The 25,390-nt window shown below is 33.7% G+C and overlaps 1 protein-coding gene across 1 annotated transcript in view; it reads left to right on the forward strand.

Annotated features, from left to right (window-relative positions):
• The window catches only part of LOC121116628 (cell adhesion molecule Dscam1), a 209,078-nt gene that overhangs the window by 125,901 nt on the left and 57,787 nt on the right, over positions 1 to 25,390 (forward strand). The window contains exon 13 of the mRNA XM_040710890.2: positions 22,325 to 22,496. Coding sequence (XP_040566824.2) covers positions 22,325 to 22,496 — 172 coding nt within the window. The remainder of the gene's footprint in view (positions 1 to 22,324; positions 22,497 to 25,390) is intronic.

The following is a 25,390-nucleotide window of genomic DNA, read 5'->3' on the forward strand; positions in this document are numbered from 1 at the left end:
TGGAATAGGTATTGTTGATTAAATCTGTAACTTCTGATTATTTTTGAATAGCTTAGATTCTAAGCCTTTGATTGATGTACATGTTGCAAACAAAAATTATGTATATGTCGCGATGGAGGCAAGAAGAACCATCATAGGCAATTTAATCCGCGCCGGGAGGACCACCTCGGACATCATGAAAGCCTTAAATGTCAGTTAGGCCACAGTTTTTCGGATCAATAATCTTTTGGCAGATGGGAAAAACCTTAAGAACAAACAAAAGAGTGTTCAGACCCACCAAAGTGAAGCCTGAAGACATCATGAAAGCCTTTACGGTCAACCCAACGATGAATATGTCAGAGTAAATTAAGAAGAATTAAGGTGCATCGATAAACTGTGGGGAAGGCCATCCGAAAGGCCGGTGGATGATCGTTTAGAAGAATTGAGAGGCCCCTCCTATCCCAATATCAAAAAGAACTCTGTCTTCAACGATGTCAACAAATCTTGAATGATCTGAAACGCAATATTAACTGTCTAATTTTCTCTGATAAAAAGACCTTCACCGTTGACCACCTCTTCAACAGCCCGATGATCGAGTGGTATGCTTTGGCAAGGCCGATAACAGCATCAGGGCAGTCATCAAGACTAAACATTCGGCCTCTGTAGAACATCATCCTGATCAATTATGAGTATTTTAATGACTACTTAGAGGCAGGTCTCAGTATTTTTTCTACATCCGGTATTTTAATATTAGTTAAAAACTCAAAAATCATAACTTCAGCCTTTTTTGTTATCTGGCTAATTTTTAAATCGCGGTATCTTTTACACATCTCCATTTTCAATTTCACTCAAATTTTCATATGTTAATTTGTAATATACTCGCATTAAGAATATATCTACAATAAGTTTGTAGAGATGCATTCGATTCCACTTAATTACTACTTGCTAAAAAAACAAGCTTATATATTGCAAAAACTTGAGTATAATATTTACTCTATATATTCAAAAATTTGCTTTACCTACACACACATTTTTCCGTCGAATGCATCTCCAAAAACTTACCTGCGTTTTTAAATACAAGCTTATTTTATAATATTTATTGATAAAATGAATATCTTTATTAGGATTTAGCACATCTCCATTTTCAATTTCACTGCTTCTCAAATTTCTCCTTTCATGAGAGACTGCTTGGTGTTAATTTGTAATATACTCGGGGATGAGGGAGGCCAAGAGGAGAATCAAAATCATTGCTTTTCAGAATATATCTACAATAAGTTTGATCCACGGCCACACAACGCCCTGAGGCCTGACTCGAAGACGTGGGGCGGCATGACATGACCCTCACTTCGATTCCACTGACCCTAATTACTATGGTTCTCCTGAACAAAATTCTTCTCATCGGAGAAGAACCAGAGCAAAATATGTTCAAACTTTTGAGCAGCTATAGTCTTTTGCAAAAACTTGAGGTATAATATTTGATGTCCCTGACCTATATATTCCATCGGGTTCGAAATTTGAGACTTCTGACCTTTACTGGCATTATGTCAGCACATTTCATTTTCATCTGAATAGTTTTTAAGCAGTCTATCGCTACAAATACATCTCTATGATCCCAAAAACTTATTCTACTGATGGAGTAATGTTGTGTTTGAAATGCGACAGATTTTGTCCACCCACCCTGTATATGTTTATGATATATAAAAAAATTAAATTTAAAATAAAAAATGAGTGAAATTAAGACGGACATGTTCGAATTTTTTAAAGTCAAACCTCATGACCTTATGGGTAAAAACTCATGTCGTTGGCTCATACAATAAAATACAACAAAATATTAAAACAATTATGTATTAAAAGTTTTTTAAAGTAGACCAATATCTTCAGAAACATTCAAAATACTGCGATTTAAGAATGGGGTTGGTGGCGTCGAGACATGGAAGACTCACGCTTTTTTTGTTATTCCATGTTGAGGGTTAAATGTTCCTTCTTATCTTTTACAGAATTGAAGTAGACAGACTATTTTTATTCTTCTCCCACTGCCTACTTGTTTCCCTCTGTTTATTGCTTATTACCAGCGATGTGTGTCTTTATACCTGAGGATCCTTGTTCTCCAGGACAAGTGGCTTCTATGTTGTCCTAGAGGACATTACATTATAGAAAATAATTGACATTCGATACCAAAGGCGTTTTTTAGCCGTTTCCTTGGTTCACAATCGAACTCTCACAGCTCAAACGAGCCACTTCGTTTAATGGACGGAGTCGGACTCTCACAGAGCAAGGAACGAACTAACGTCACTCCTCCGGAGGAGAATATTTTATCCCATGGGCTTTCTGTCAACGCTTCGTTGGATTGATGGAGTCTAACTATCACAAAATGTCAATCCAACAGACGTGAGTCCTCAAAAGGAGGCTTAGAGTTGATCCCTGAAAAAATTGGGATCCCATCCCACGACCATTAGTTGCTTCCTCGTTGGAAGGACATGGTCAGGCTTCTACGAATGAAGCATCAAGCCTACTCGAGACCCAGAGAATGCTGAGATCCCATACCCACGACTATCTGTTTCCACTTTAGGGAAGGACGGGATCCTCTTCATACACTGTTTTGCTGGAATATATATCAATTAACCACGTATAGTTTGTAAAAAATGTATAAGCATTTTTTGTTGATCTGAGAGAAATTTAATCAATATACGAAGATTAATTATTATTCTTGGATTTTATTATTGATTGGAAGATAGCTTAACAATTTTTCTTATTTTATTACCTTTTTTTTGTGTGTGTGTAGCTGATCTTTTCATATTAATGTCACTATTAAAATTTCTACTATAATTTTTTGCCATAATATTAAGTAATTGAATCAAACAATGAGAAAATAAGCTTTGAAATGAATGATTAGAAGAACAATTGTAGCATAAATAGTTCTCAAAGACATAAACAACTTCACAACATAGAGTAGAAAATAGTTTTGTTAAATTTTGGCATTGAAAAAATTGAGACCTTGATTTTTTAATTCTTATTCTAATTTGATACACCACAAATACTTTGGTCATTATATTTAAAGAAAAGTCTGTTGGAGAATAGAAACCTCCTCTATTTACATATTTGCTCCAAGAATTGATGTTTAGAGTCATCGAGACCAGATTCACTGAAAGCAACCAAGGGGAAATCTTTTGAAGATACAAGAAAGTCAAAACAATCATTACATTTCAGTCTTGAAGTTTGTGACCGTGAAGTTTAGCCAGAAATTACATAAACAAAAGATTCGTCAATTCTTTCAAGTTCATAAGTAATCTCGTTTTCCTCGATTGAAGCCAAAATTATTGTTTTGAACTTATTTATGTCCACATCTGAATTTCAGATCTATATGAATGAATGATCTTTATTTCTCGCATATTAAGCCCATCAAATTTAGCAAGTGACAGTATTCTAATTTATTTCTCAGCATCAAGTATTTGTCTTAATGAAACATAATAGTTTACTCCAGAGAGCTGACGGTACCAACTGAATCTGGATTCTATAAAATCACTTTGTACTTGACCGAGAAGAACGTATTTAAAGTACTAGTTAATAAATAGATGTTGAGCAAGCATTATGGATACACTTGTAGTTTGCTTCAAGGCTGTAAAGGTTTCCATTGTAAGTCCCATTTGGTGATTTTTTGTTTCTTCCTTCCATAGAATCAACCAAGTATTGAACTTCGAAAGAGGTTCAAAATTATCGTGTCCTTTGCTGAGGGGTTCCTTTGAAGTATCCCTTTTTCGAACTCCCGCAGAAGGCGTCTTACAATTTACCATATTCCAATACTATCTTACAAGGGAGACAAAGTTTCCATTAACTTTCCATGCAGGATACGTTGAGGAGTAATACTGAAGAGCTACAACTGTGCTTTCATTTTCATGATTCTGTCAGGCAGTAAAACGTTGGTTTTTTCAATAGGAGTTGGATACACCACTTTTGACATTAACCTCATGGCAATTTTGACATTTTTATACTTTTCCATTTCGTATAAGTCAATGATGACTAGAAAATTTAGAGATGAGAGGTCAATATCACCGAAATTAGGACATCTCAACATTTTTCTCCTTTTGAAACAGTTATACAAGTTTTTGAAATTATGAGTACCCTCAAAGAGAAGAAAGAGAGGTGAATCTGGAGTTGCTGGATTTGGTATTTGGGGTTTCCAGGATCCACTACAAAAATGCTTGAGGTAACATTTCCTGTTAGGAGTAGCATTGTCCATAGAAACAGCTATTAAATTAAACCCGATATTCTAAAGCTCTGAGTTTATCTGTATGAGGAAGTCATAAAGTGTTTCGGAATTGAGGTTAACCATAGGATACAGTGCAACGGTATCCCGGTAACTTGAACACGTTGATTTAATCATAAAAACTAGTAAAGTTTTTGTAATTTGACCTCCATCCTGCCTTGTTAATCTTCCTCTAAAAAACTCCACTTTTTGTGCAGTAAAATCTTGATCGAACAAAAGCACAACTATTTTCTCATAGTCAGACAGTGACTTGACTCTTGTAGATAAGTAGTGTTTAAATGAAGAAGATAGTCCGACAGTCATAGTAAAAAACGAAGATAATTTTTTCAAGTAGGTTGGTGATGGTAAAGTTATTCCATCAGTGGGCATCTATTTATAAAGTGCAGGACTTGTAATGAGCCAAACGAGAGAAATTGCTAAATAGGTATGAGAAAAGCGTCTGAGGTTTGGATTGGATTTTAGAAGGACGAGTTGTTCAGAGAGGAACATTATTTTCTTTCGTAGCAGAGAGTTGATCTCCAATGACGAATTTTGAAGAAGTATATTCATATCCTTAACTAAATTAGAAATTATTTCTTGCATTGATGGAGAGCCTAGAGATTTCATATAGGCCAGTATATTTGGAAGCTTGTTTATGGAAATAATCGTTTTTTCGATCGTTATATGCTGAATCATTTAAGGATTCACTCTGATATTTTTGTTAAAAATTTCAAGGAATGCATTGGATGAACCTTTTTTTTTTTTAAAGAAAAAACACGCGGGAAAAGAGTGTGAGTCTTTCATGTCTCTAGAAATCCATGCCTATACTTAATCAGTCCAACTACATTCAACCAATTGAAGGAACATTTAAAAAAAAAACGCGCCAAATTTGAAAAAAAAAATCAATATGAAAAATGTCGTATTTTTGATCGGTTTAACTTGGAATGACCCATATATTAAATATTGATTATAGAACCAGTGATGGTAAACCTAAAAAGCGATCACTTAATGCTAGTGAACTTCCCTGACTGCTTATACATATTTGAAAGTATTTTTTAAATGGGCCTGAATATTCCCAATATGGGAGAACTCCATGGATAGTTTTTACATAATGACTATAGCACTAACTTAACAAACTGCAATGTATTTTGTTGTCTACTGTCTATTGGTTAGTCCTATATGATTAAAGATACGTTTCACCATATATCTACCGTCTAAAGTTTGATTTTATAACTGAAGAATTGGCAATTTATTTATATGAGCTCTATATCTAATTATTCCCTTCCAAAGACTCAACAATTATCCTCTTCAAAATGAAGAACTCCCTCCTTTTTCATACCTAATCTATTCATAACGAAATAAATTGTACAAAACACTTCATTTCAAAGGATTTTTAATACCTATAAATTTGATTCAATTCGAATGTCCTTCTTTGTCTTTGGGATCAAATTGTACTATTTCATCTGTTTTTCATTTTTAGAGACAATTGAAATTTGTTGGGAATTTGTCCCATTTTACTCAATATATTTATATATACTCAATGATCCCAATATGGCGTATCTTTTAGTTTATTATGGAATCAATATAACGTCAGTATACACTCTATTGTTTCTCAATTTGAATCAATAATATTTCTATAAATAGATTTTATGAGCAGAGATTCAAATAATATGAAACGCAGATATGGTAAAAAAAAAAAAACATGGTAATTCTGACAATTTGAAGAATGTTAGAGAGGAGAACAGGTTAGCTGCCCTGACGTTTCCTTTAGTTAGAAGTGAGCAGCTATGAAATCAAAGAAAGGAATACAAATCCCATTTCGTATATAGCTAGAAATGATATAGACAGAAATAACAGCGACCTCGATCCTCAATTCTACTCTTACATAGTTCACACAAGAACTGACACTTGTTAAACTTCGTTCTTCACGATAACAATGACAAAAAGAGCGCGATCTTCAAAATTCATATTTTTCCCAACTCTGGTTATGAAAGTATTTAGAGTACGCTGACAGGTACAAGAGGCATTAAAATAGGCTTAAAACTCGATAACTATATCAATATGATACGTCCAACATGGCGTATCCTTCCGTTTATCATTCAGAGAATACTTTCGATTGTTTTTGGTGCTTTCATTCAATAGAAGGATCAATAACATGGGGTAGAACACCTATTTGTTACAAGAGAAAGTAAAAGAAGGAAATGCCTATTTTATGTATCTACAAAAATATTAGAGAAGTCCACTTGAAAGAACCATTTAAAAAGTCCTAGTATAATTTACTAATTGCTAGCACCATGTCCCTTAATGAGATTTCTTTTTTTCCCCCTGACATTTTCTTGAAAAACAGAAGAACATCTCAAAAGATAAATAATCATGGATGCAAAAAAGGAAGGGACTACACCGGGTGCAGAAGATAAAAAATGCATACTTGACGTATGAAACTTCAAAACATATACAGAGCGGGGAACCCAAAACTTGTTGTAGTATAGCTAAATTACGAAAAATCAAGAGAAAGCAACTCAAAACCAATTTGTGATATTATAGCTACCTTATTTTCCCATATTTTTTATTCAATATGTTCTCCTTCAAAAGCAATAACAGGCTTGACACGCCCGCAAACCGATTTATAGCTCTTGACGATGAAGGCTCTTACTATGGTATACCACACTTTCATGATGGGAGCTTGGGCCAAATCCCAACTTGTATGAGAGGTGCGACATACATTTTTCTTCAAGACTCCTCAAACAGCAAAGTCTAGGAAGTTGAGGTCAGAGCTATGGAGGACCATATGCAGGCAGGGCAAAAGTCATATTGTTGCTGCAAAAGTTTTGGTTCTTCTTGGGGGTATGGGATTGTAATGGACTTCATGATGTTATAAGCAGTAGGGATGGAGACATCAATAGTCTCTGCAACCTTCTTGGGACTGACACCGGTGCGGAAGTCTGTTTTGTTTTTACTCCAACATTTATATACTTACAGACATGGGATTAAAACATAACTTGTTAATTTTGGTTTGAGCTGTTGTTTAATTAGGCAATGAAACCATGTAATTATTTTTTTGTATTGATAAAATCGTAATTAAATGCTACTCCAAGTTTTGGATCCCTGTTATGTATGTTGACTATTTTTAGTAGCAGTTATTACCTTCAGGCCTTGGTTAAAAGTGGAAAACGTCTGAATCATTTAGAGAGAAAACTCCTGATCACAGCATTTTTTATTAAGAGTTTTGATTATGCAGTAATGGAACTTTGATATCATCAATTTCAGTTGGTGAGGCATGTTCTTAAAAAGCTAATCCCTTTCTTATTTTCATTATTCTCGCAACCTGAATACTTATACGCTCTTCCTTAAAAATGTTTTGCGTCAGGACGTCTCAGTATCTTGTAAGACCAGTGTTACCAAATAACCAATTTTTATCTGGTTCAGTTAACCTTAAAAAACGCGGCTCCTAAGGACTTTAACACTTTTTTGAATTAATATAAATTATACTACACATATCAACGGATGCGTTTATTATACTGTCGCAATATTCAGACAAAGTATCTCAGCTCGCTTTTATGTTATCGCCATAGATAATATATTGGACCTTTACAGACCCCATATATTTGTTAGATGTGTGGGCAGAGAAACTAGGACAAAACATCAAAAGACAAAACGTAGAATGGACACAACGTCGAAAAATACTTCGATAGAGAAGAACTTTATGGAACAATGAAAATTTAAAAACAAAGAGAAAGGGCGGGATGATGAAATTGCAACCAATTAAGGCATTTGTATTCGATTACACAAAAGAAGTACAATAAATCAAGGCCATATTAATTAAATCCTACGGTGACAAGTCTTCATCTATCACACAGGTAAAGTGGATTGTGGGACTATGGAGAACAGGATCATACACCATAAATAAACGTGGTGGGTGCAAAAGATGGTCAGGACAACAGATTTGATCATGGCTGTTGAGGAAAGGCTTAACATTCCCTGAGGCTGACAAACAGAGAGTAGGTATTTTACCTATTATTATAGATTACAGCCGAACAAGTCTTTAAGTTTGATTATTAGATAACGTTTTGTACGTTCTCAGTTTGATCCTTCCACCTTATTTCTGGGCACTGGGAAGGTGGATCATCCTACTGTAGGACTACGTTGACATTACAAAACTTCGTTCTAATTAATAAATTATAATTGCTCAGGGGAGAATACATTCATATAGTTTGTAGAATTGAGGCGGTAATCAGTGGGCTTTCATATCAAAACATCCGATCAACCAGATCATTAGCCTTTTTACCAAGTCCACAATTTCTACCCTTCTTTATAGTTTTATAAGCAGTAGACCTGGATAGTGGACACTCCCAGTTGCCTAATAATATCTTTAGGTGTCTTGCCAATCTCCAAAAGATTGCGAATTTGATTTTTTTTTAACAAGTTCGATAGCCATTTTCTGCCTTTAAGCCTTTTTTAAAGGCCTTTATATATCATTTAGTTTATCTAATACAAACAAAAAATTATGGTCTCTTCTAAACCTTGTACTTTTTTCATGCTTAAGCAAGCATAGGTGGGGTAAATGTCCTTTTACTACAATTTCCAGGTCGATTTTGATCACATGTCCTTTAATATTTTCACACAGTGCAATTCAAGTCCTGAGAAACTATAGGATACTTTAAGGAGTACTTTCTATCCAGAGAACTTTTTTTTAAATAACTCTGGAGTCCAAGTCGATTGTTTAGTTTAAGCTTTTGAGTACAAGCCAAGTGGTGAGTCTTTAATTGTGAAATCAAGACGAATTGTAAGTCTTGAGGTCTTATTGCTAGTTAGTATTAATAAGGTTTTATCGGTTTTTAATATCGGACTTAAAATAGGTATTTTACTACTTCTCGTCTGTTATAGGTCCCTAAAAAAGTGAACGTATCAGAGGTGTTGCCAAAAAATACGTCTTTTTACATGAAAGTTTTTAAAAAATCAGACATTTGCATACAAAGTATGCAAATGAAATATTTGATTTTTACATACGAAAAGATGAAACTTTAATTTCATTTTAGATAAATAAATATGTATAATTAACCGTAAAAATATGTCTCATGTACTAATAGTCAATAACGTATAATGTCAATAACAATTATGGGATCCGCGTGAAATCAAACAGAGCGTACTATTTTATCATCGAAAAGACATTTGATTTCACAAAGAGCAAGGAGCAAGCAACAGAATCAACAAAATGTATATGGTTGCATTTGATTTGGAGCCTCAGTGCACTTAATGGACTTCATATAAATTCTTCTGGTCTTATTGTTGAGTACCTGTGTTGTTGTATTGCTTAGGTGGGCAAGCAAGTATGTACACCTGTAGTTTTAAAGGTTAAAGTTATTATAATTTACTGTTCGTAGTTTGCTCTGTTCATTACTGTCTCGTCTAAATAAACAGGACATTTGAATTAATGCTTCGCAGTGTTATTTTGAATCATATTTTAGTGATGAAATCTGTCTTTCTTGAGGCTACACATTATTTATTGCTAGTCATGAAAATCGCGTGTATTTTGGGCATGTTAAAAAAAATACAATGACAATGAACATGGACGTGAAAGCTTAGCTGTCATGACGTTTCATTAGATCAGATACAAGCAGATGTGACAAGGGAAGAAGGAGAAAAGGATATAAACAAGGACATTGGCAAAAATTACTCCGATGTCGACCTTCAATTCTACTGAGAGTCCATCAAGGGCTTCGAATTATAATTCTGCAACAAATCCTTAAGGTTACTCTCCGTCATTTATGAACACACACGAATGTTCAATCAGGTTTGGATGCTCATATTTGGAGTATACCCAATTATCTCTCGTATGATTTCTTTGTATTCCGTCCTATTCGTAGTTGACTAATTCCAAGACGATTTTTGACACTATTTCTCTCCTTTTATCCGTCTACAGTGCGTTACATATAGGTTCTGTTAATCTTCATGACCTTTAAGGCTAACAAAAATAACTTATTTACCACGAAAATTTGTACAATAATCTCTCAAAATCTCTATGAGTTATATATGTTTCAATATTTTGTTAGAGTATTTAGAGTACACCCTTGAGAGAACGTTCTTCTTACGAGTCTTCAAAATATGGACTTGTGTTCAAGTCCTAACTCTGTTAGAAAGTATTATTGAAAAAAAACACTGCACCCAGTATCGTTGGTAGTTAAACCAATTTTGCAAATATTTGTGCATATATCCATCCTTAATTTGCGTCGTCATGCAATTATGAGAGAGGAATTAAAGAAGAAGAAAAGAAGTAGGAGAAGCGAGTAAATTAAATTAAACGTAGATTAGAAATAATTAGTTTTTATAGGGATAAGAAAGACATTTTCTCCTAGTTTAGTGGGTTCATTAAACATTTGTTGCAAAATGAGAAAGTCGAGAGAAGGAAGAAGATGATGTCTTCAGTCTTCCAGTTTTTTATTTTTTAATAATTATATTGTTATTTTTACTACACATGTATGTAAAGCTTAGCTATGATTACCATTAGAAAGAAAATGAAGGAGTTGTAAAGAAAAGGATAAATAAATGTGAATACTTCGATTTCACGTATTTACTTTATACTCATAACCTTGTTGTTTTTATGATTTATGTATTATTTATCTTAAATCATGGCATCATGTTATATCTGATAAACCCATATTGTTACTGTTTCCATTATTTAACTCTTGAAGACAAAACATCCCAACCCTCCTTTAGTGAGCATCCTTATTTTGTAGTTTGTGAACTGGGGTTAAAATTTAATTTTTAAGCAAATATAACACACTGATGAACAGTCGATATAGACTCAAAATTACGCTATTTAAATTACTAATATTTTCTTAACCATTTCATCCATTTTGTACTCGAAAATATCAGACAAAACACTTAAAAATCCTAGTTTGATTTAAAGACAATGAGGAAAAATACAATATTTTTAAAAATTAATTTTAACAAAATTAAATTGAAGTATTAATAAAATGTAGTTTGTGATTATTGTATTTAAAGCATTATAAAATATTGATTAATTTTAGGTATAAAAAATGTAGTTATTAGTTTTGATGAGGTTGAGTGTGATATATTAAAAAACAGCTGGTTTACCTTTAATTGAAAAAAAAATTGAAAAAGTAGAAGAACAACTTAAAAGTAAACAAATTTAAAAAATCTTTATTAAAAAATTCCAACGATCAAATTTGTTTGACGCAGATTTGAAGCAATTTTATAATAAATTGGGGTTCAGAAACCCCAGTTCACTAACAAAGAGTTAATATTATATAACCAGGGCTACGGAGCCTAAGTCCGAGCTTCTTTTTTTTTTTTTTTTTTTTTTTTTTTGCTGGAGACACTCAGGAGTCAGAAAATTGGTTCTGACTCCGCCTACGAAAATTATTATTATTTATATAAATAAAACTTATTTTTAAACTAAGGATTTTTGTAAAGTTTTTTTATAAATCATAATTAAGGATAGGTATTAAGTACTATTAATTTATGAACCTTGAAAGTTAACTCATGTATAAATTTACTTAAAAAATTTCAAACGTACTCAATAGTCTATCCCAGGGGTAGGTAACCCTTGAGCCATGGAATGCCAACTTCAACATTTCTAATCAATGACTGCGCGCCACTATCAACAATAATTAAAAAACCAAACATACATAAACTACAGGAATAAGTTCTAATTTGCGCGTGCCAGTGAATATGCCTCCTTGTGCCACCTATGGCACGCGTGCCATAGGTGGCCGACTCCTGCCCCATACAGTCAAAATTCCCAAACGTCTCTAAAGTCTAAACTATTATTTTAGGTTGAGCAAAGCCACTATCCATGATAGTTCATTACTTAGTCGTGTGAATAGTCAATGTTATCACTTTCAAGTGTAATGTTGCATGGAGGTTGTGTGCATTGTCGTTCCTCGGTTACGAGTTCATAAATTATGTTCAGAAACTTATGAATTAACTAGAAATAGATATAAGTCATATAACTTTTCATCTATTTCCTCCGCTTCATTACATATTTTATGTTCCAAATATTTCCTTTATACCAGGCACACTTATTTACAAAATATAACTAATAACTATTTATTTCTATAAATTAAAAATATATTTGTAATCTCTACTCTCAAAGGACTCAATAGTACTTATATAGGCTATTAAATGTATTTTAATGAAATGTTCTGTTGGAGTCGGACTTTTAAACACATGGACGGAAAAAGTCTGGGATTAACAAAATAAACACGTTTTTCTTTTCTCGTTTAAAACCATTTTCTACTTTTATTTTTTTCTCGTCACTTTATAGAGAAGAGCTCCAATAACACTTTTCAAGTCATTGCTTAACTTGAACGGTATTTAAATAGCAAACGTAGCATCCCCCACTTAGCACAATAACTCAGAATCTAAAGAACAGATTGTCATAAAATTTTGACAGCTGTCTTTTGAAGGTTGGTACACACTGAAAATAAGTTGATTAACAAAAAGATAGCAACCTCTGTGTATTAAATTCTGGACTTTATAACCCATGTGTCGTGTACTGGCTCCGGAGTTCTGAATATAACCAATAGCAGTAGTTATAAGTGTTAATAGTTGTTTAATTCGGAGTGGAATTAAGGATCGATATAAGAATCATTCCTCCCTATCTCCATGTGGGATTTGTATTTCTTCAAATCAAGTAATAGCTAATAAAACAAAACATAATTACCGTTACCTTCAGAAAACTTCTTACAATTGTCCACCCTGTTTTTCTGGTTTTTTTTGGGGGTTTCTTTCAGTTTTAAACATACCCAATGTGCTTAGAAAGTATATTTCTAGAAGGAACCTTTGAGTTAGTGTTTTAGATTCATAGCACTTTGTCCTCTTTACGGAATTTACTCGTAATAAAAGCATATATTGTATTATAAGTTAGCTGCAAATATTTTGTTCTTTATTCGTTAAGGTAGTGTATTGTCTTATAAATATAACAACACGAGCCTCATATAACATTAATTGTTGTAAAGTCACGATATCCTATTGCCCTCATCTACTATGTGTGCGTCTATCAACGATTCAACAGTTTCTTTATTTTTGTTTTCTTTCTTTAATAGAGAGAAAAAAAAGTAAGCTATAATGTTTCCTCGAACACATATTAAGAATCATGGGATAGTCGTCTTAATGTTTTCCCTAATGACGCCTTCAAATAAAGGGGAAATCCTTTTAGAATACTCCATATAAGAAAATGAGTTTATAACTCATTGGTTATGACCTGGTTCAAATTAATAATGAAAGAAATCAACCATAATTTATTTGATAAAGCTTAACTTTCACGAATTAACATACAAATTAAATTAAATTTTCCCAAAAAAAAATTATTTTTTTATCTTTTTTTAAGCCCCCCCCCCACACACACACACAAAAAAAAATTGTGGATGCTTGCAATACAGTATCGAAGACAATAGAAAAGCAGTGGTTCCAATGATAATATTCAACGGTAATATGCACGCCGAAAATGTCGATAAGATATTGGAAATCGACGAGTTTGACCGGCAAATGAGCACTTATTCCACTGTCCAGGAACTATTGACTAGCAAATAAACCGTTTGGAACCATCTAAATCGTACAATTTCAATTGTGTTAATTTTATGGTTTGAACAAAGCTATTTTTCCGTTTTTCTTGTTTTTACCTGCTCAGAGTGCTTAGAATTTACAACCCTACTTATGTACAATGTACACATGTATCTCTTAATCCTCCATGATTAAAATTTGGATGCAGACATTTATGTCTATCCCAGTTGTGGAATCAGGACTGACTTTTTGTAGAGGCTTTTTTTTCATAATTTATTTCATGTTCTTTCCCTCCCCCCCCCCTTTCTTAAAAAGGAAATTTATATAGAACATTTTATGTATATACTATGTACTTGGTTAAATGAGGTCACGCCAAGTTATATGCATGTATTTACTAAATATATGTAGACACATGATACAATAGGCAAACATAAGCAAGCTCTTTAATTTATTTATTTGTGAAAGAGGCCTATATATACAGGCTGGGGATTTTAAATCCGGGAAATTTAAGGATAATCTATATATCAATTTATTTCTCAAAATATATTCACCTATTCACAAATCTCTTGCTTTTATATGTAGAGCTCCATAGTGAAGTCAATCACTCAAACGAACGCCCTTCAGCTTCAACCACAGCCTCCAAACTGCCCCTCAACCTGGAACTAGTCTTGACGAAGACCTCCTTCTCCATTCTGGCCACTGCCTTGAGAATGGAGGACCCCAAGGTTTCAACAATGTTATGTGCACGTTTTTTAGACTCTGTTTCCAAGGGGGGTAAGATTTGGGCAGCTCAGAGGCCACCTTTTTTTGCCCAAAATGTGTCCAAATTGTGTGAACACCATTATGAACAAGATGGGTTGTGTGTGACGTAACGTCATTTTATTATAAAACATATGGCCTTTCAGTTGCCACCAAGCCAATTTAGGGGGTGCAAATGTATTTCATGATATTTTACCCCTTCGCAAAGAAGTACAGATTCATGAGATCACCCAGGCTGGGACAATGGAGGAGGACATGGATTGAGGCTTGAAACTTTGTCCTTGGATTAAGTTGGCGGGCAAACTACCTCTGTATTCCTCCTGTTTACCTTACCACCCGTACAATATATCTTCTCGTCGGAGAAGAACTTAATCATACCAGCTGTTCCATATTTAAGAGAGATTAGGAGCTTAGAACTTTGCTCTACGCTCTTGACCCTTATAGCCTCCGACATGACGTAGCTCTTGCACCTCAGTTCATAGTGAATGGTGGTCCTGATGGTGTGTGGATCCAAGCTCATCCTGACAGCCAGGTTCCTAATGGAGATATTACGGTATTCGTCCATCATGTTTAGAAGGGCGTTCTGGAAGTGTGGGGGGAGGCTTCTTTTTTTTCTTTTTGCTCACAGAATGATCATTAGTCTTCCTAACTGGTGTTCCCGACCAATCAGACTCCTTTAATCCGTTGATTTCGAGACCTTCGTAAACTCAATAATCTCCTTGTGGATGCACACAATAATGGCTGCATGGCATTGGTATTCGATGGCCATCTTAAGAATATTATATTTTATCTTATACAACATTGTGGGCTGAATCTAACGAGCATACTTTCATAAACATATATTTCAGGGTTGCCACAATATTGATTTCTCTACTTTATCTGGATTTTTAAATCCTGCACCCTGTAAAAAGAAACAGGGTGTGTAAAAAGTGATTCATCATAAATCATATCTCATGCATAATAAAATTTATAATCCATCTCTGACATATTTGGCCTTTAATTTGATTTTTAAGTAAATTCAGTTTAACTCAAAATGGTGGCCTCCTTTTGAAATTGCATGCTCCAAACGACTCTTAAATGCCTGGCGGACATTATGGAGATGTTCCATGTACAGCCCATGCATATCAACAGAAGTCATTAGAGAAGTAGCAAAGGATTGGGATTTTGAGTTTAGTCTTTTTTCAAAATGTGTCAAAATGTATAAGTCCATGTGATTTGATTCAGACGAGTATCGACAACATTTATTATAATCCATAAATAAATCAGCAATGTCAGGTTTCAAGAAATGTTTTGGATATATAATATTTTTAAGTCGATTATTTGACTAATTACAATAAGTAAATAATATTTAAGAGTCAGGAAATGTTCATAAATTAAATGAAAATAAGTCAATTAGAAAACTTACATTTAATCAATAAATACTCATAAAATATATTGATATTAAACACATTTTTAAATTAATGTTAATCTTCATTCGTCTAAAACATTAATTACTTATAATTAGTCAAATAATCGACTTACATTTTTTTTAGTCAATATTCTATCAGAAAATTAAAAGTTAAACTAAAAAAAAATCCATCAAAATCTATCTTTTTTTGACAGGAAATCTTTTCAAAATGTAAGGGTTTACCCTTTATTTTTAGCTATAATACAAGGTAATTGAAAAAACTATGGAGAGAAAATTAGTTTCCTTAAATGATAATTAATTTTATTGGATTTTTGTATGCTTAAACATATTTTTTGGGAATATAATTTATTAAATATTTTATTATTTGAATCCTAGAATATTTTTCCTCAATTGTTATGAACTTTTATTTTCATCTTCATGCATCGAAATTATGCTGTGACAACGGATTTTCTTTAAAAAGCTTTCAAGGCCAACCTACTGCAATTTAAAAAAAAATTATGGTTTATTTTCGTTTACTATGGATTCAATAACAATAATTAATCTGGTTTTTCCGACAGACGAAAATTTTATTGCATATTGTTATCAATGAAAGTCTTTAGAGCATTAAAAAAAACGGTTGCGAAATATTTACTTAGCTCAAAATCCCTCTTGTTCAATTCTGCTTAAATAAGTTATTTTATATCAAGTAATGCCAACCCATGAAGATCAAAGATGTCTGTCACTTTTTCCTACACACCCTGCATCAATTGGTGAATTAAAATTTGAACACTTTTAAACTTTAACAAGATTTAATTTATTAATTAACAATAGAATTTCAAGAAAATGAATACTTTAAGTAATGTTTGTCTGAGCTCTCTTAATTATTAATGTAGTCGCCCTAAGCCGCAATGATGGCTTCCAGGAGGCGGCAAAAGGCCTGGCACCTGCTGCCGATCCTGATGGACTTGAGGAGTTTGTTCTGGACTGTTTTTTTTAACTCCTTCAGATCCAATCTTGCCTTTTTAACAGAGCCCTTCTTCCTCTCCAACGTATGGAATGGAAATTCGTTGGTCACGTTCAAATGTAATTTTCTCGACAGGTACCTAAGCTAGAGAGCTCAAGTTTTTTTCTAACCTTTTTCATGCTTTGATAAATCGAAATATGAATTAATTTTATTCCCTTAACTTCCCTTAATTATTGAATAAGTTTGTGTTCAGACGTCAATGAAGCCCTGGTATTGTACATGAGAGGAAATAATGTAAACATGCAATAAAGTATAGAAAACCCTAGATACAAGTTGAACACAAACACACTTATAAATAAATTTATATTCTACATCATCCTCTCTATTGACTTGTTGAAAAGAGAGAGAAAGGAAGAGAGAGCCTCATTTTTTGATTATTATTAGTAGTAGTTGTATGTTTTTGAATGGCTATCGAAAAAGTTGGGGGGGGGGAACACAGACAACATATACACTTATACAGCGAAAAGTTTTTGTAGTTTATTTCGTTTTAAATGTTGAAAATGTTTTTTTTTTTTTTTGTTTTTTTTGCTAACTTTTCTATTTGATATATCTATATATGAGTAAGTAAAGTTTTCTTCACTTGGACCTTCACTTTTCCAAGTTTTTTTTAAAGACTGCATAAACTAAATACTTTTGTATTTATAGAAGTAGGTACTATTGGACTCGAGACTTGGTACTCAAGCCCCTATTTTGAAGACTTGCAATTCGAATTGATCATTCAATCAAAGACACGAGCTTAACTTGATCAAGAAAGCTAAGATCGAAACTCAACTTGGACTCGATAGCAAAGATTTCCAAGATGCATTGGTTCGTCGTTTTCCCCTTGGTAGAGAAACACCCCCAAAGGTTGAAGGGTGTTATTGGAAAGGTTATTCGTTGACCCGAAATTTATTTAGCAGTATTCGGAGGTACATATATACTTTATGAAGTGCCAGGGTGAATTTTATCCTTCTTGGTGCCCTTGGCGTAGCCTCAATCAACCTAAGGGCTGGGGATTTATGAAGTATTCGATGAAGACCTACATACTACGTCAAGAAGCATCCTGTAGTTTTTAACCTGCTTTTTGTATCTTTGCCGTAGGCTCAATTAATCCATAGACCAAGACTTATTTGAAACATATATTTGGGAGGGGGGGAGCCGTATGTTTCTGTAATGTTCTACGAACACCACCAACAGACGGAAGTAACGGACCGGAGTAAAGCCAATAAGAAGACCTTTGGATTGGGGGTACAATCATACACTAAAACATATATTTTATAATGGATTACGCTTAAAAGGATGTACATAGATATAACTATTAAAATATATCAACTCGTAAAACAAAAGGTACATTACTATCTATTTAAAACAAATCCCTACGTCATGATCTAAAAGTATATAAAAGACAATACGTAACAGTTTCGTGAAGCTGGGGCGGCTGTTGTTAACCTGCTTAGTAGCCCTGACATTGCATAAAGTAAGTTTCGGGTCGAGGTATTGTGATTTTGTTAGATAACGACGGGAAATTTTCCCAATGGCAATTTTGCAAACGTGGGATTTTCTCCATAGCAATTTTCACCTGACAATTTTCTTCAGAGCAATTTTCCATGCACAAATTATGCATATAATTTGCAATTTAAGGCCTCTAAAGAACTTGGCTCCCTGCCATACCTCAGTAAAAAAAAAAGTATCAAATAGCTCCAAGACAATTTTGACGAATTCATCTTGCTGGACTTTTGCCCTCCAAACTCAACAGTTCTGAATCCAATGGATCTTTTTGTGTAGGTAGTGATCAATCGACAAACCAACCGAACTCTCTCACTCGATCAGATTCAACTCCTTCTTGATGGAAGCCTCTAGCGACTGGACACTTACTTGAGGAGTAGCACAGATCCTCTCTTCCAGACGCCCCTAGATAGATTAGTCCAAGAGGTTCACGTCTGAAGAGGAGGTGGGCCACATGTTGAGGTACAAAAATTCCGGAAAGTTGTCTCTCAGGAAGGTCTGTATCTTAGCGGAAAGAAGGTTATCCCCAAACTTTTATGCGTCCCAAGGTAGCTATCCAAAAGTTCGCTATAAGTATCTACGTTGAGCTGTTCCTTCCTCTTCACAAAAATGGGCCGGCACACTCCACAACACCCAAGATCATGGTTCATTTGTTCTGAAGACATGCCTTGACCGTCTGAATAAAAAATAAATGAAAAACTCCAAAAATATCTTTTTAATTAGAAAAGTATGTTCACAAGACTGTGAGATCCACTTGTTTACATGGATTATTTATGTGTTTCCAATGCTTGGAAAGACTTAAATTAATGCTATACACGTGTTTATTTAAAAAGAGACTTTGAAGTCATCCAAGCGGTAAAGGGTTAAGTTGAGAAGTTGTCTGGATGTTTAGTTGTGATGTAGCGGCTTATTCAAAGTGGAATCATCGGGGGCAAAAATTCATCAGAAAAGAGTAAAACTTTGTATTAATTTTCTTGTTTGCTCTTTCCAGCCGTTTCAGCTTGGTCTGTTCAGAGAAAAGATCTCTTGTCATCCTCCTTCCGGATTTTGCACCAATGTTATTCCGGATTGAAAATAATAAAATGTGTACCCCTAGATGAGATCAAACCTGTATATTATAGTATGAAACGAATATCATTGTAATTATCGTTGAAAAAAATGAAATACTTTAATTTAAAAGTATTTATTTTTTTCAAACGGGATCCTGATATTTCTTTGTACCCCTGTATTTTAAAAAATAGTTTTGCGGGATCCCTCGGAAAGACAGTTTTCTGGAAAGTAAGGAAACCTAATAGGTATCTTTATGAATGAAAAAGTTATTAATTTATATATTAATAACTATTGAAGGTCTTGGATACATAAAATATATAACTTTATCATTTCCCCCTTTATTTTCAAGATATTAAGAAAATAATTAATCGATATTTTTATTGATATTAAAATATTCAATATGTTAGCAGAGTATATATACACATTAGGACGGGTGGTTTTTTTGTTTGAACAACTTTTTTGCATATTAAAAAAGAGATCGTCCGGAAAATCTGTGTATTGCTATAGAAATACCACTAAGCAATAGCATTTTTGCCCGCCGGCTAAAATCCAGACATATTATTATTAATTAAGTGATAAAACACGAAAATGACCTTTGTAACTTACAACTGCATAGCCAGATTTGGCATTTAAAGTCTTTTTTAAAATCACGTGTTTAGAGTATGTTTTCAATTTAGAACTCTATTTCCTAGTCAAATAACTATATAAATGAAAATTAAAAGTAGTAATAATTGATAAAAACTTTCTACCATTAAAAAGATAAATTACTTATCAAGTTATCTTAAATACAGTTCCTAAATAATGTGCCTCACTGGAATCAACGTAGCGCATGGACAACAACACACTCGGGAATAATTATTCTTTGGAACTGAATGTGTGTAGGCTCGCGCCCCGGTCATTCCTAGAGAAGGAAATTTGAGTGTATATAAAAACATAATTTAACATTGCAGTTAAGAATGTATTTCCTTCTAAAGACCGGAAAACCAAAAAAACCTCAAGCTATTTCTAACTAATAAATATAAAGCAGGCCATATTCACACATATATAATAAATTATTCTTAAAACTTTATTTTAGTTTTTTTACTTAACCAAAAATAAACAGCAAAACAACTCAAATAAAAAAATTTTAAAAAAAGACAACTCAAACAGTATTTTTTTCTTATGCTTCTGATATCGCCAAATAATCAGCCTAAGATTACTTTAGTACTGAAGTGAATATTTAATTAATTTGCCTGAATAATTTCACGATGAGTCTTGCGATTGGAAACTCCTCAACCTCAAAGCGGTGTATCCAGCTGATATCAAAATAGTCCTTAGATTTATTCCGTCATCACGCTATCTTTTGTGAGCCTTGGAGCAAAAACAGCGCTTAACTGTTACTGATAGACCCACCAATTAGTTTTTCCTCATGTGAATTCTGCTTCCTGTTTGACGAAATACCAAATAGCACAAACGCTTCCCAATATCTTGTCTCAAAATAAAAACAAACTAATTGGAATTGAGTAATATAAAATCTTTTAATAATTTTCAAAACTGGACAGTGTGTGTGATATCGTTATATATTCATTCAGAGTCTTTACAATACACCGAGTGGTGCATTAAAATCGGAACACTTTGAATTTGAAGCTTTAACAAGATATAATTTATTAATTAACAATACAATTTAAACAAAACTAATACGATAAATAGATGTATGTTTCAACTCTCTGAATTATTAATCTAGCGCCCTTAGTGGCTATGATGCCTTCCAGACAACGGAGGATCTGGCAACCATTGCGGATGTAGCCATCTTTTTGGCTTCCCAGAGCTGGCTGACAATTATTTTGAGGGCCTTGGTGTTTAGATAACGGACACTGCAGGCCTTGACATGTACCCAAAAGGTGTAGTCGAGGGGTTTGGGATCAGGCATGTAGGGGGAGGGGTGCAATGTATTAAAAAGAGTCTTGCAACGTAGAAGATGGGGTTCTTTCAGCTCGTGTCAAAAGTGGCCTCTCTACCCCCACAAGGCGCTTTCCACCCACTTTATTACAGATCTCTGGGTAGTCTGGTGTGAACCCCCATATCTTTTACATAGGTCCTCATCGACTTGAGGGGATTGGATCGGGTTGTTTTCTTTAAAACCTCCAATTTCAGTTTGGCCTCTTTGACAGACCCCTTCTTCCTCTCCAACGTTTTGGACTTGTCGACGGCGTGGACAGTGGTTCTAGAGATGTTCAACTGCTTGGACTCCGTCGATCACGTTCAAGTGCCATTTTCTCAACTTCTACATAAGCTAGAGATCTCAAGTTTGTTTTGTTTTCCAATTAAAGGTTTATGCTTTAACATATCGCCCGATGAATTAATTATTGAAATAGTAAGTACTCAGATTTTAATGGTCCACTCGGTGGTGAAAATCTAATCAAAATAGTTGATATCTGAAATTGGGAGGTGAACTTCCGGCCATCATTGATAGCATTCAAAGAGTGCATAATCCTTCTCTCCCATGATTGAGGAAGATATAAGCTCCTTATAAATTTTTTTATTAATGAGATATGCAACAGTAGATTTTAAAGATGCATAATTAAATTTATTAAACAAAGGAGTGAGGGGAAGATCCCACTTTGCTGATACTTTTTTTTTTTTTTTTTTTTTTGTATTTTCATATTTGTTTATATATTTGCCTTGTGAAGTGGCACAACCTACCAGGAAAATTGTTTTTAAGGTTTGTTCATAGCCCGTTGCAATTTAAAGACGACATTTATGAGGCAATAAATACTTACATGTATAGGTTTCTAACCCATTGATTAGTTTATATTTATTCCCTTATCCCCTATGTCTCCAACTATTCAATTATCAAGAAGACCTATCTAATCAATCATATTTTATATTACAGTGCCTCTGAGTTGGCGAGTTTCTCCATCAGATGAAAACATCATGTCAGGAGAGTCGTTTCGATTGGATTGTCTAGTTAATGGAGTTCCATCCCCTACCATTACCTGGCACAAGGAGAATCACAGTACTCCTGGATCCTTTTACAACATCTCACAAAACGACTCGAAATTCAGGTAATTTCACTAGGGCAACATATGTAGTGTTGTGTTGGTCCTTATTTAGGGATGAAAACTGCAGCCCCGTCCAGTTCATTTTCACTCCCATAAAGTTCAGTCCTGCTTATCAGTCCTCAAACTTGTAAAGTTCGATCCTTGACGACGTCCCTCAACTTTATTTCTTCTTTTTTAATCAGTTCTAGAGTACTGATAGTCCGAAGGACTAATGGTCTTAAAGACCAGTTCCAAAGACTGATAGGACCGGTTTTATGAGTAGACAGGATAGAACCGAATCAATAAGGACTCACAAAACACTAAATATATATATACATATAAGAAAATTGAGCAATTTATTGATGTTGAATTTTGGGACCTATTTTCAATCGATAATATCTGTGCTATAGTAAAAATTATACATATTTGAGATATATCATTAAATTTATGAAACTTTTAAACGATTTGGCGGGGAATTTGCAAACGGTTTTTTATCATGAGATTACACTATAAATGAAAAAAGGGAAGGAATTTTCAATTTGTACAACCTTTTTAAATGATGGTTGAGAACAACAAATGCTTTCTGGGAATCTCCCATAATACTAAACATCTCTTTCCAAAAAGAAAATGTTAACTTTTTTTTTTTTTTATGGTTTGGTTGTCACTTCAGTGGATAAACAGTTATACTTTATATTTCTCCATTTGTGAATACAGGATATTGAAGTTACAAATGCATTCGCTAGGGGTAGTGTGTTGTGTCGATCTTTATTTAGGACCAAGAACTGCAGTCCAATCGGGTTCCACTTGTCGGTGCTTAAAGAAAGTAAACCCGATCCCTTGTGAAGTCAATGAGAGTATTTTTTCCTATCTTTTTTTTTTAAATTATTCCGTTATATGTTAGAATTAATTATATAATTAAGTAATAATATAATGTGTTCGTATTATATTGTTTTATTATTGCAAAAAATATAATTTTTTGCAGGATATAAGCAATAATCTTAATAGATATTTCATATATCTTATTTTGCTTAATATACCATCGATATTTTTATGAAATATTCCAAAGACTGGTCCCAATGATCAACAGTCCTAAGGATCAATAGGACCTGTCTTAAGATTGGACTGGACCGAATCAATAAACAATATTTTTTCTCGAATATTTCAGCTGATATGCCATTTTTCCCACTGCTAATATGAGATAGCCCTTTTTTTAAAATAAAATATGCCCTCTAATTTTTTTACCAAATTGAGGGAAAAGCCTTTCTTAATATATAGTTTGGTTCATTTTTGATCAAATAACGTTTTTTTGAACAAGATTAAGCTTCTTTTTTTTTTGCTCTTTTGCAAAACCTTTTCAATGTTTAATCAAATTACTTTTTTTTTAAAGAATATTTTGATTAATTTACATATAAATCTTTTTATAATAAACTAATATATTTCAATTTTTCAACAGAGCTCCAAATTTAAATTTATAATTAGGTTTGACTCATTGCATGACTAACCCAAAAAAAATCCCCTCCAGGGACAGTGGCTCTGGAAGTTCTCATGATGTCAAAAATATATTAGTTAGTTAATAGTATCAAAATAATTCATTCAGAAAAACAATGGATATGTGAGATGCTAAGAAAATTTACAAACCTTTTAGTTTTTAGCTCAATTACTAAGGGCAGGTTTGATTAAAAGGCGGCAAATTCGACACAACATTCCATCATATGTTTGCTATTGTTTGAATCTATTGAAAAAAGTGTAAAAGGCAATCGTTTTTTCCACAAATTGGATTTGAATACAACTTGTCAAATATTGCAACTGTTTCTGTTACGGGATACGGTTGTCACACTTGATATTAGCATGTTCCAAAAATTATTTTCCGTTTGAAGGGAAAGGAGAAGAATTAGGTGAAAAATTCCACCAGGATCCATATTCTCAGAAATCTTATGATATAAAACATTCCATAGTTATTCAGACACTAAATAGCTAATGTCTACATACCACAATCCCACATGTTTCGTCATACATTGCTGAACATGGAGACTCATAATTTTTGCGTATACTTTTTGATACACTGGGCAAAACAGTGTCTGAGATCCACAGCGACCTCAGTATCGTTTATCCTTATGTCTGTCCTAGTAGTACAACCATCTTTTGGTAGGCTGTTGAGATCCGAGATGGTGATTTTAAGCTAAACAAAGGTATCTCATCAGGACGTCCCTGGAATACAAGGACACCCAACTATATCACCCAAGTCAAGGACCTAGTAAAGAACAAATCCCGATTGAGCGTTCGAAAGGTCTCACCAGAGATTTCCTTATCAACAACAGGTCTTTATAGAATCTTTACTGATGATCTCCGCTTCAAAACCCTCATGAGCGTGTAGATACACCATTTTCTCTCTCAGGCCAACAATAATGAGTGAGTTATTAACACGGAGAAAGGTGGAAACGATCAAACAGAGTCCTACAGTCCGGATTTCTCTTCTATAAGCTGAAACATCTACTCCGAGATTACGCTTTTGATAGTCATGAATATCTCACAAGCGGTGTTCATCGGGTGAAGAAGCTAGTGAACCAAGAGGATCTCTGTATGCAGTTATGGGAGTTGGATAACCATTACCACGACGTTATCCGATCCTGAGGAGACTATGTTACATGATAGAGTTCTTCTTTTTTTAAACTATTGAATGTAATTTCTGCTCCTATTGGGGCAGTCTCAATTATTTGGGAGCAACCCAATATATAATTTTTTAACTGTCTCCTTTTTACTAGAATATCTCAAATTTTCCATCAATGAATGAGTTTTAACAACAACTGATAGCCAAAGAAAAAAGAGTTTAAATTGTATAAGTTATGGGAAAACAATGAAAAACAATCCGCATTATTACAAAAATTTTGTTACTTCAAAAAAACTATTTTGCCCATTAA

This window comes from Lepeophtheirus salmonis, chromosome 4, assembly GCF_016086655.4.
Source record: "Lepeophtheirus salmonis chromosome 4, UVic_Lsal_1.4, whole genome shotgun sequence".
NCBI lineage: Eukaryota > Metazoa > Arthropoda > Copepoda > Siphonostomatoida > Caligidae > Lepeophtheirus > Lepeophtheirus salmonis.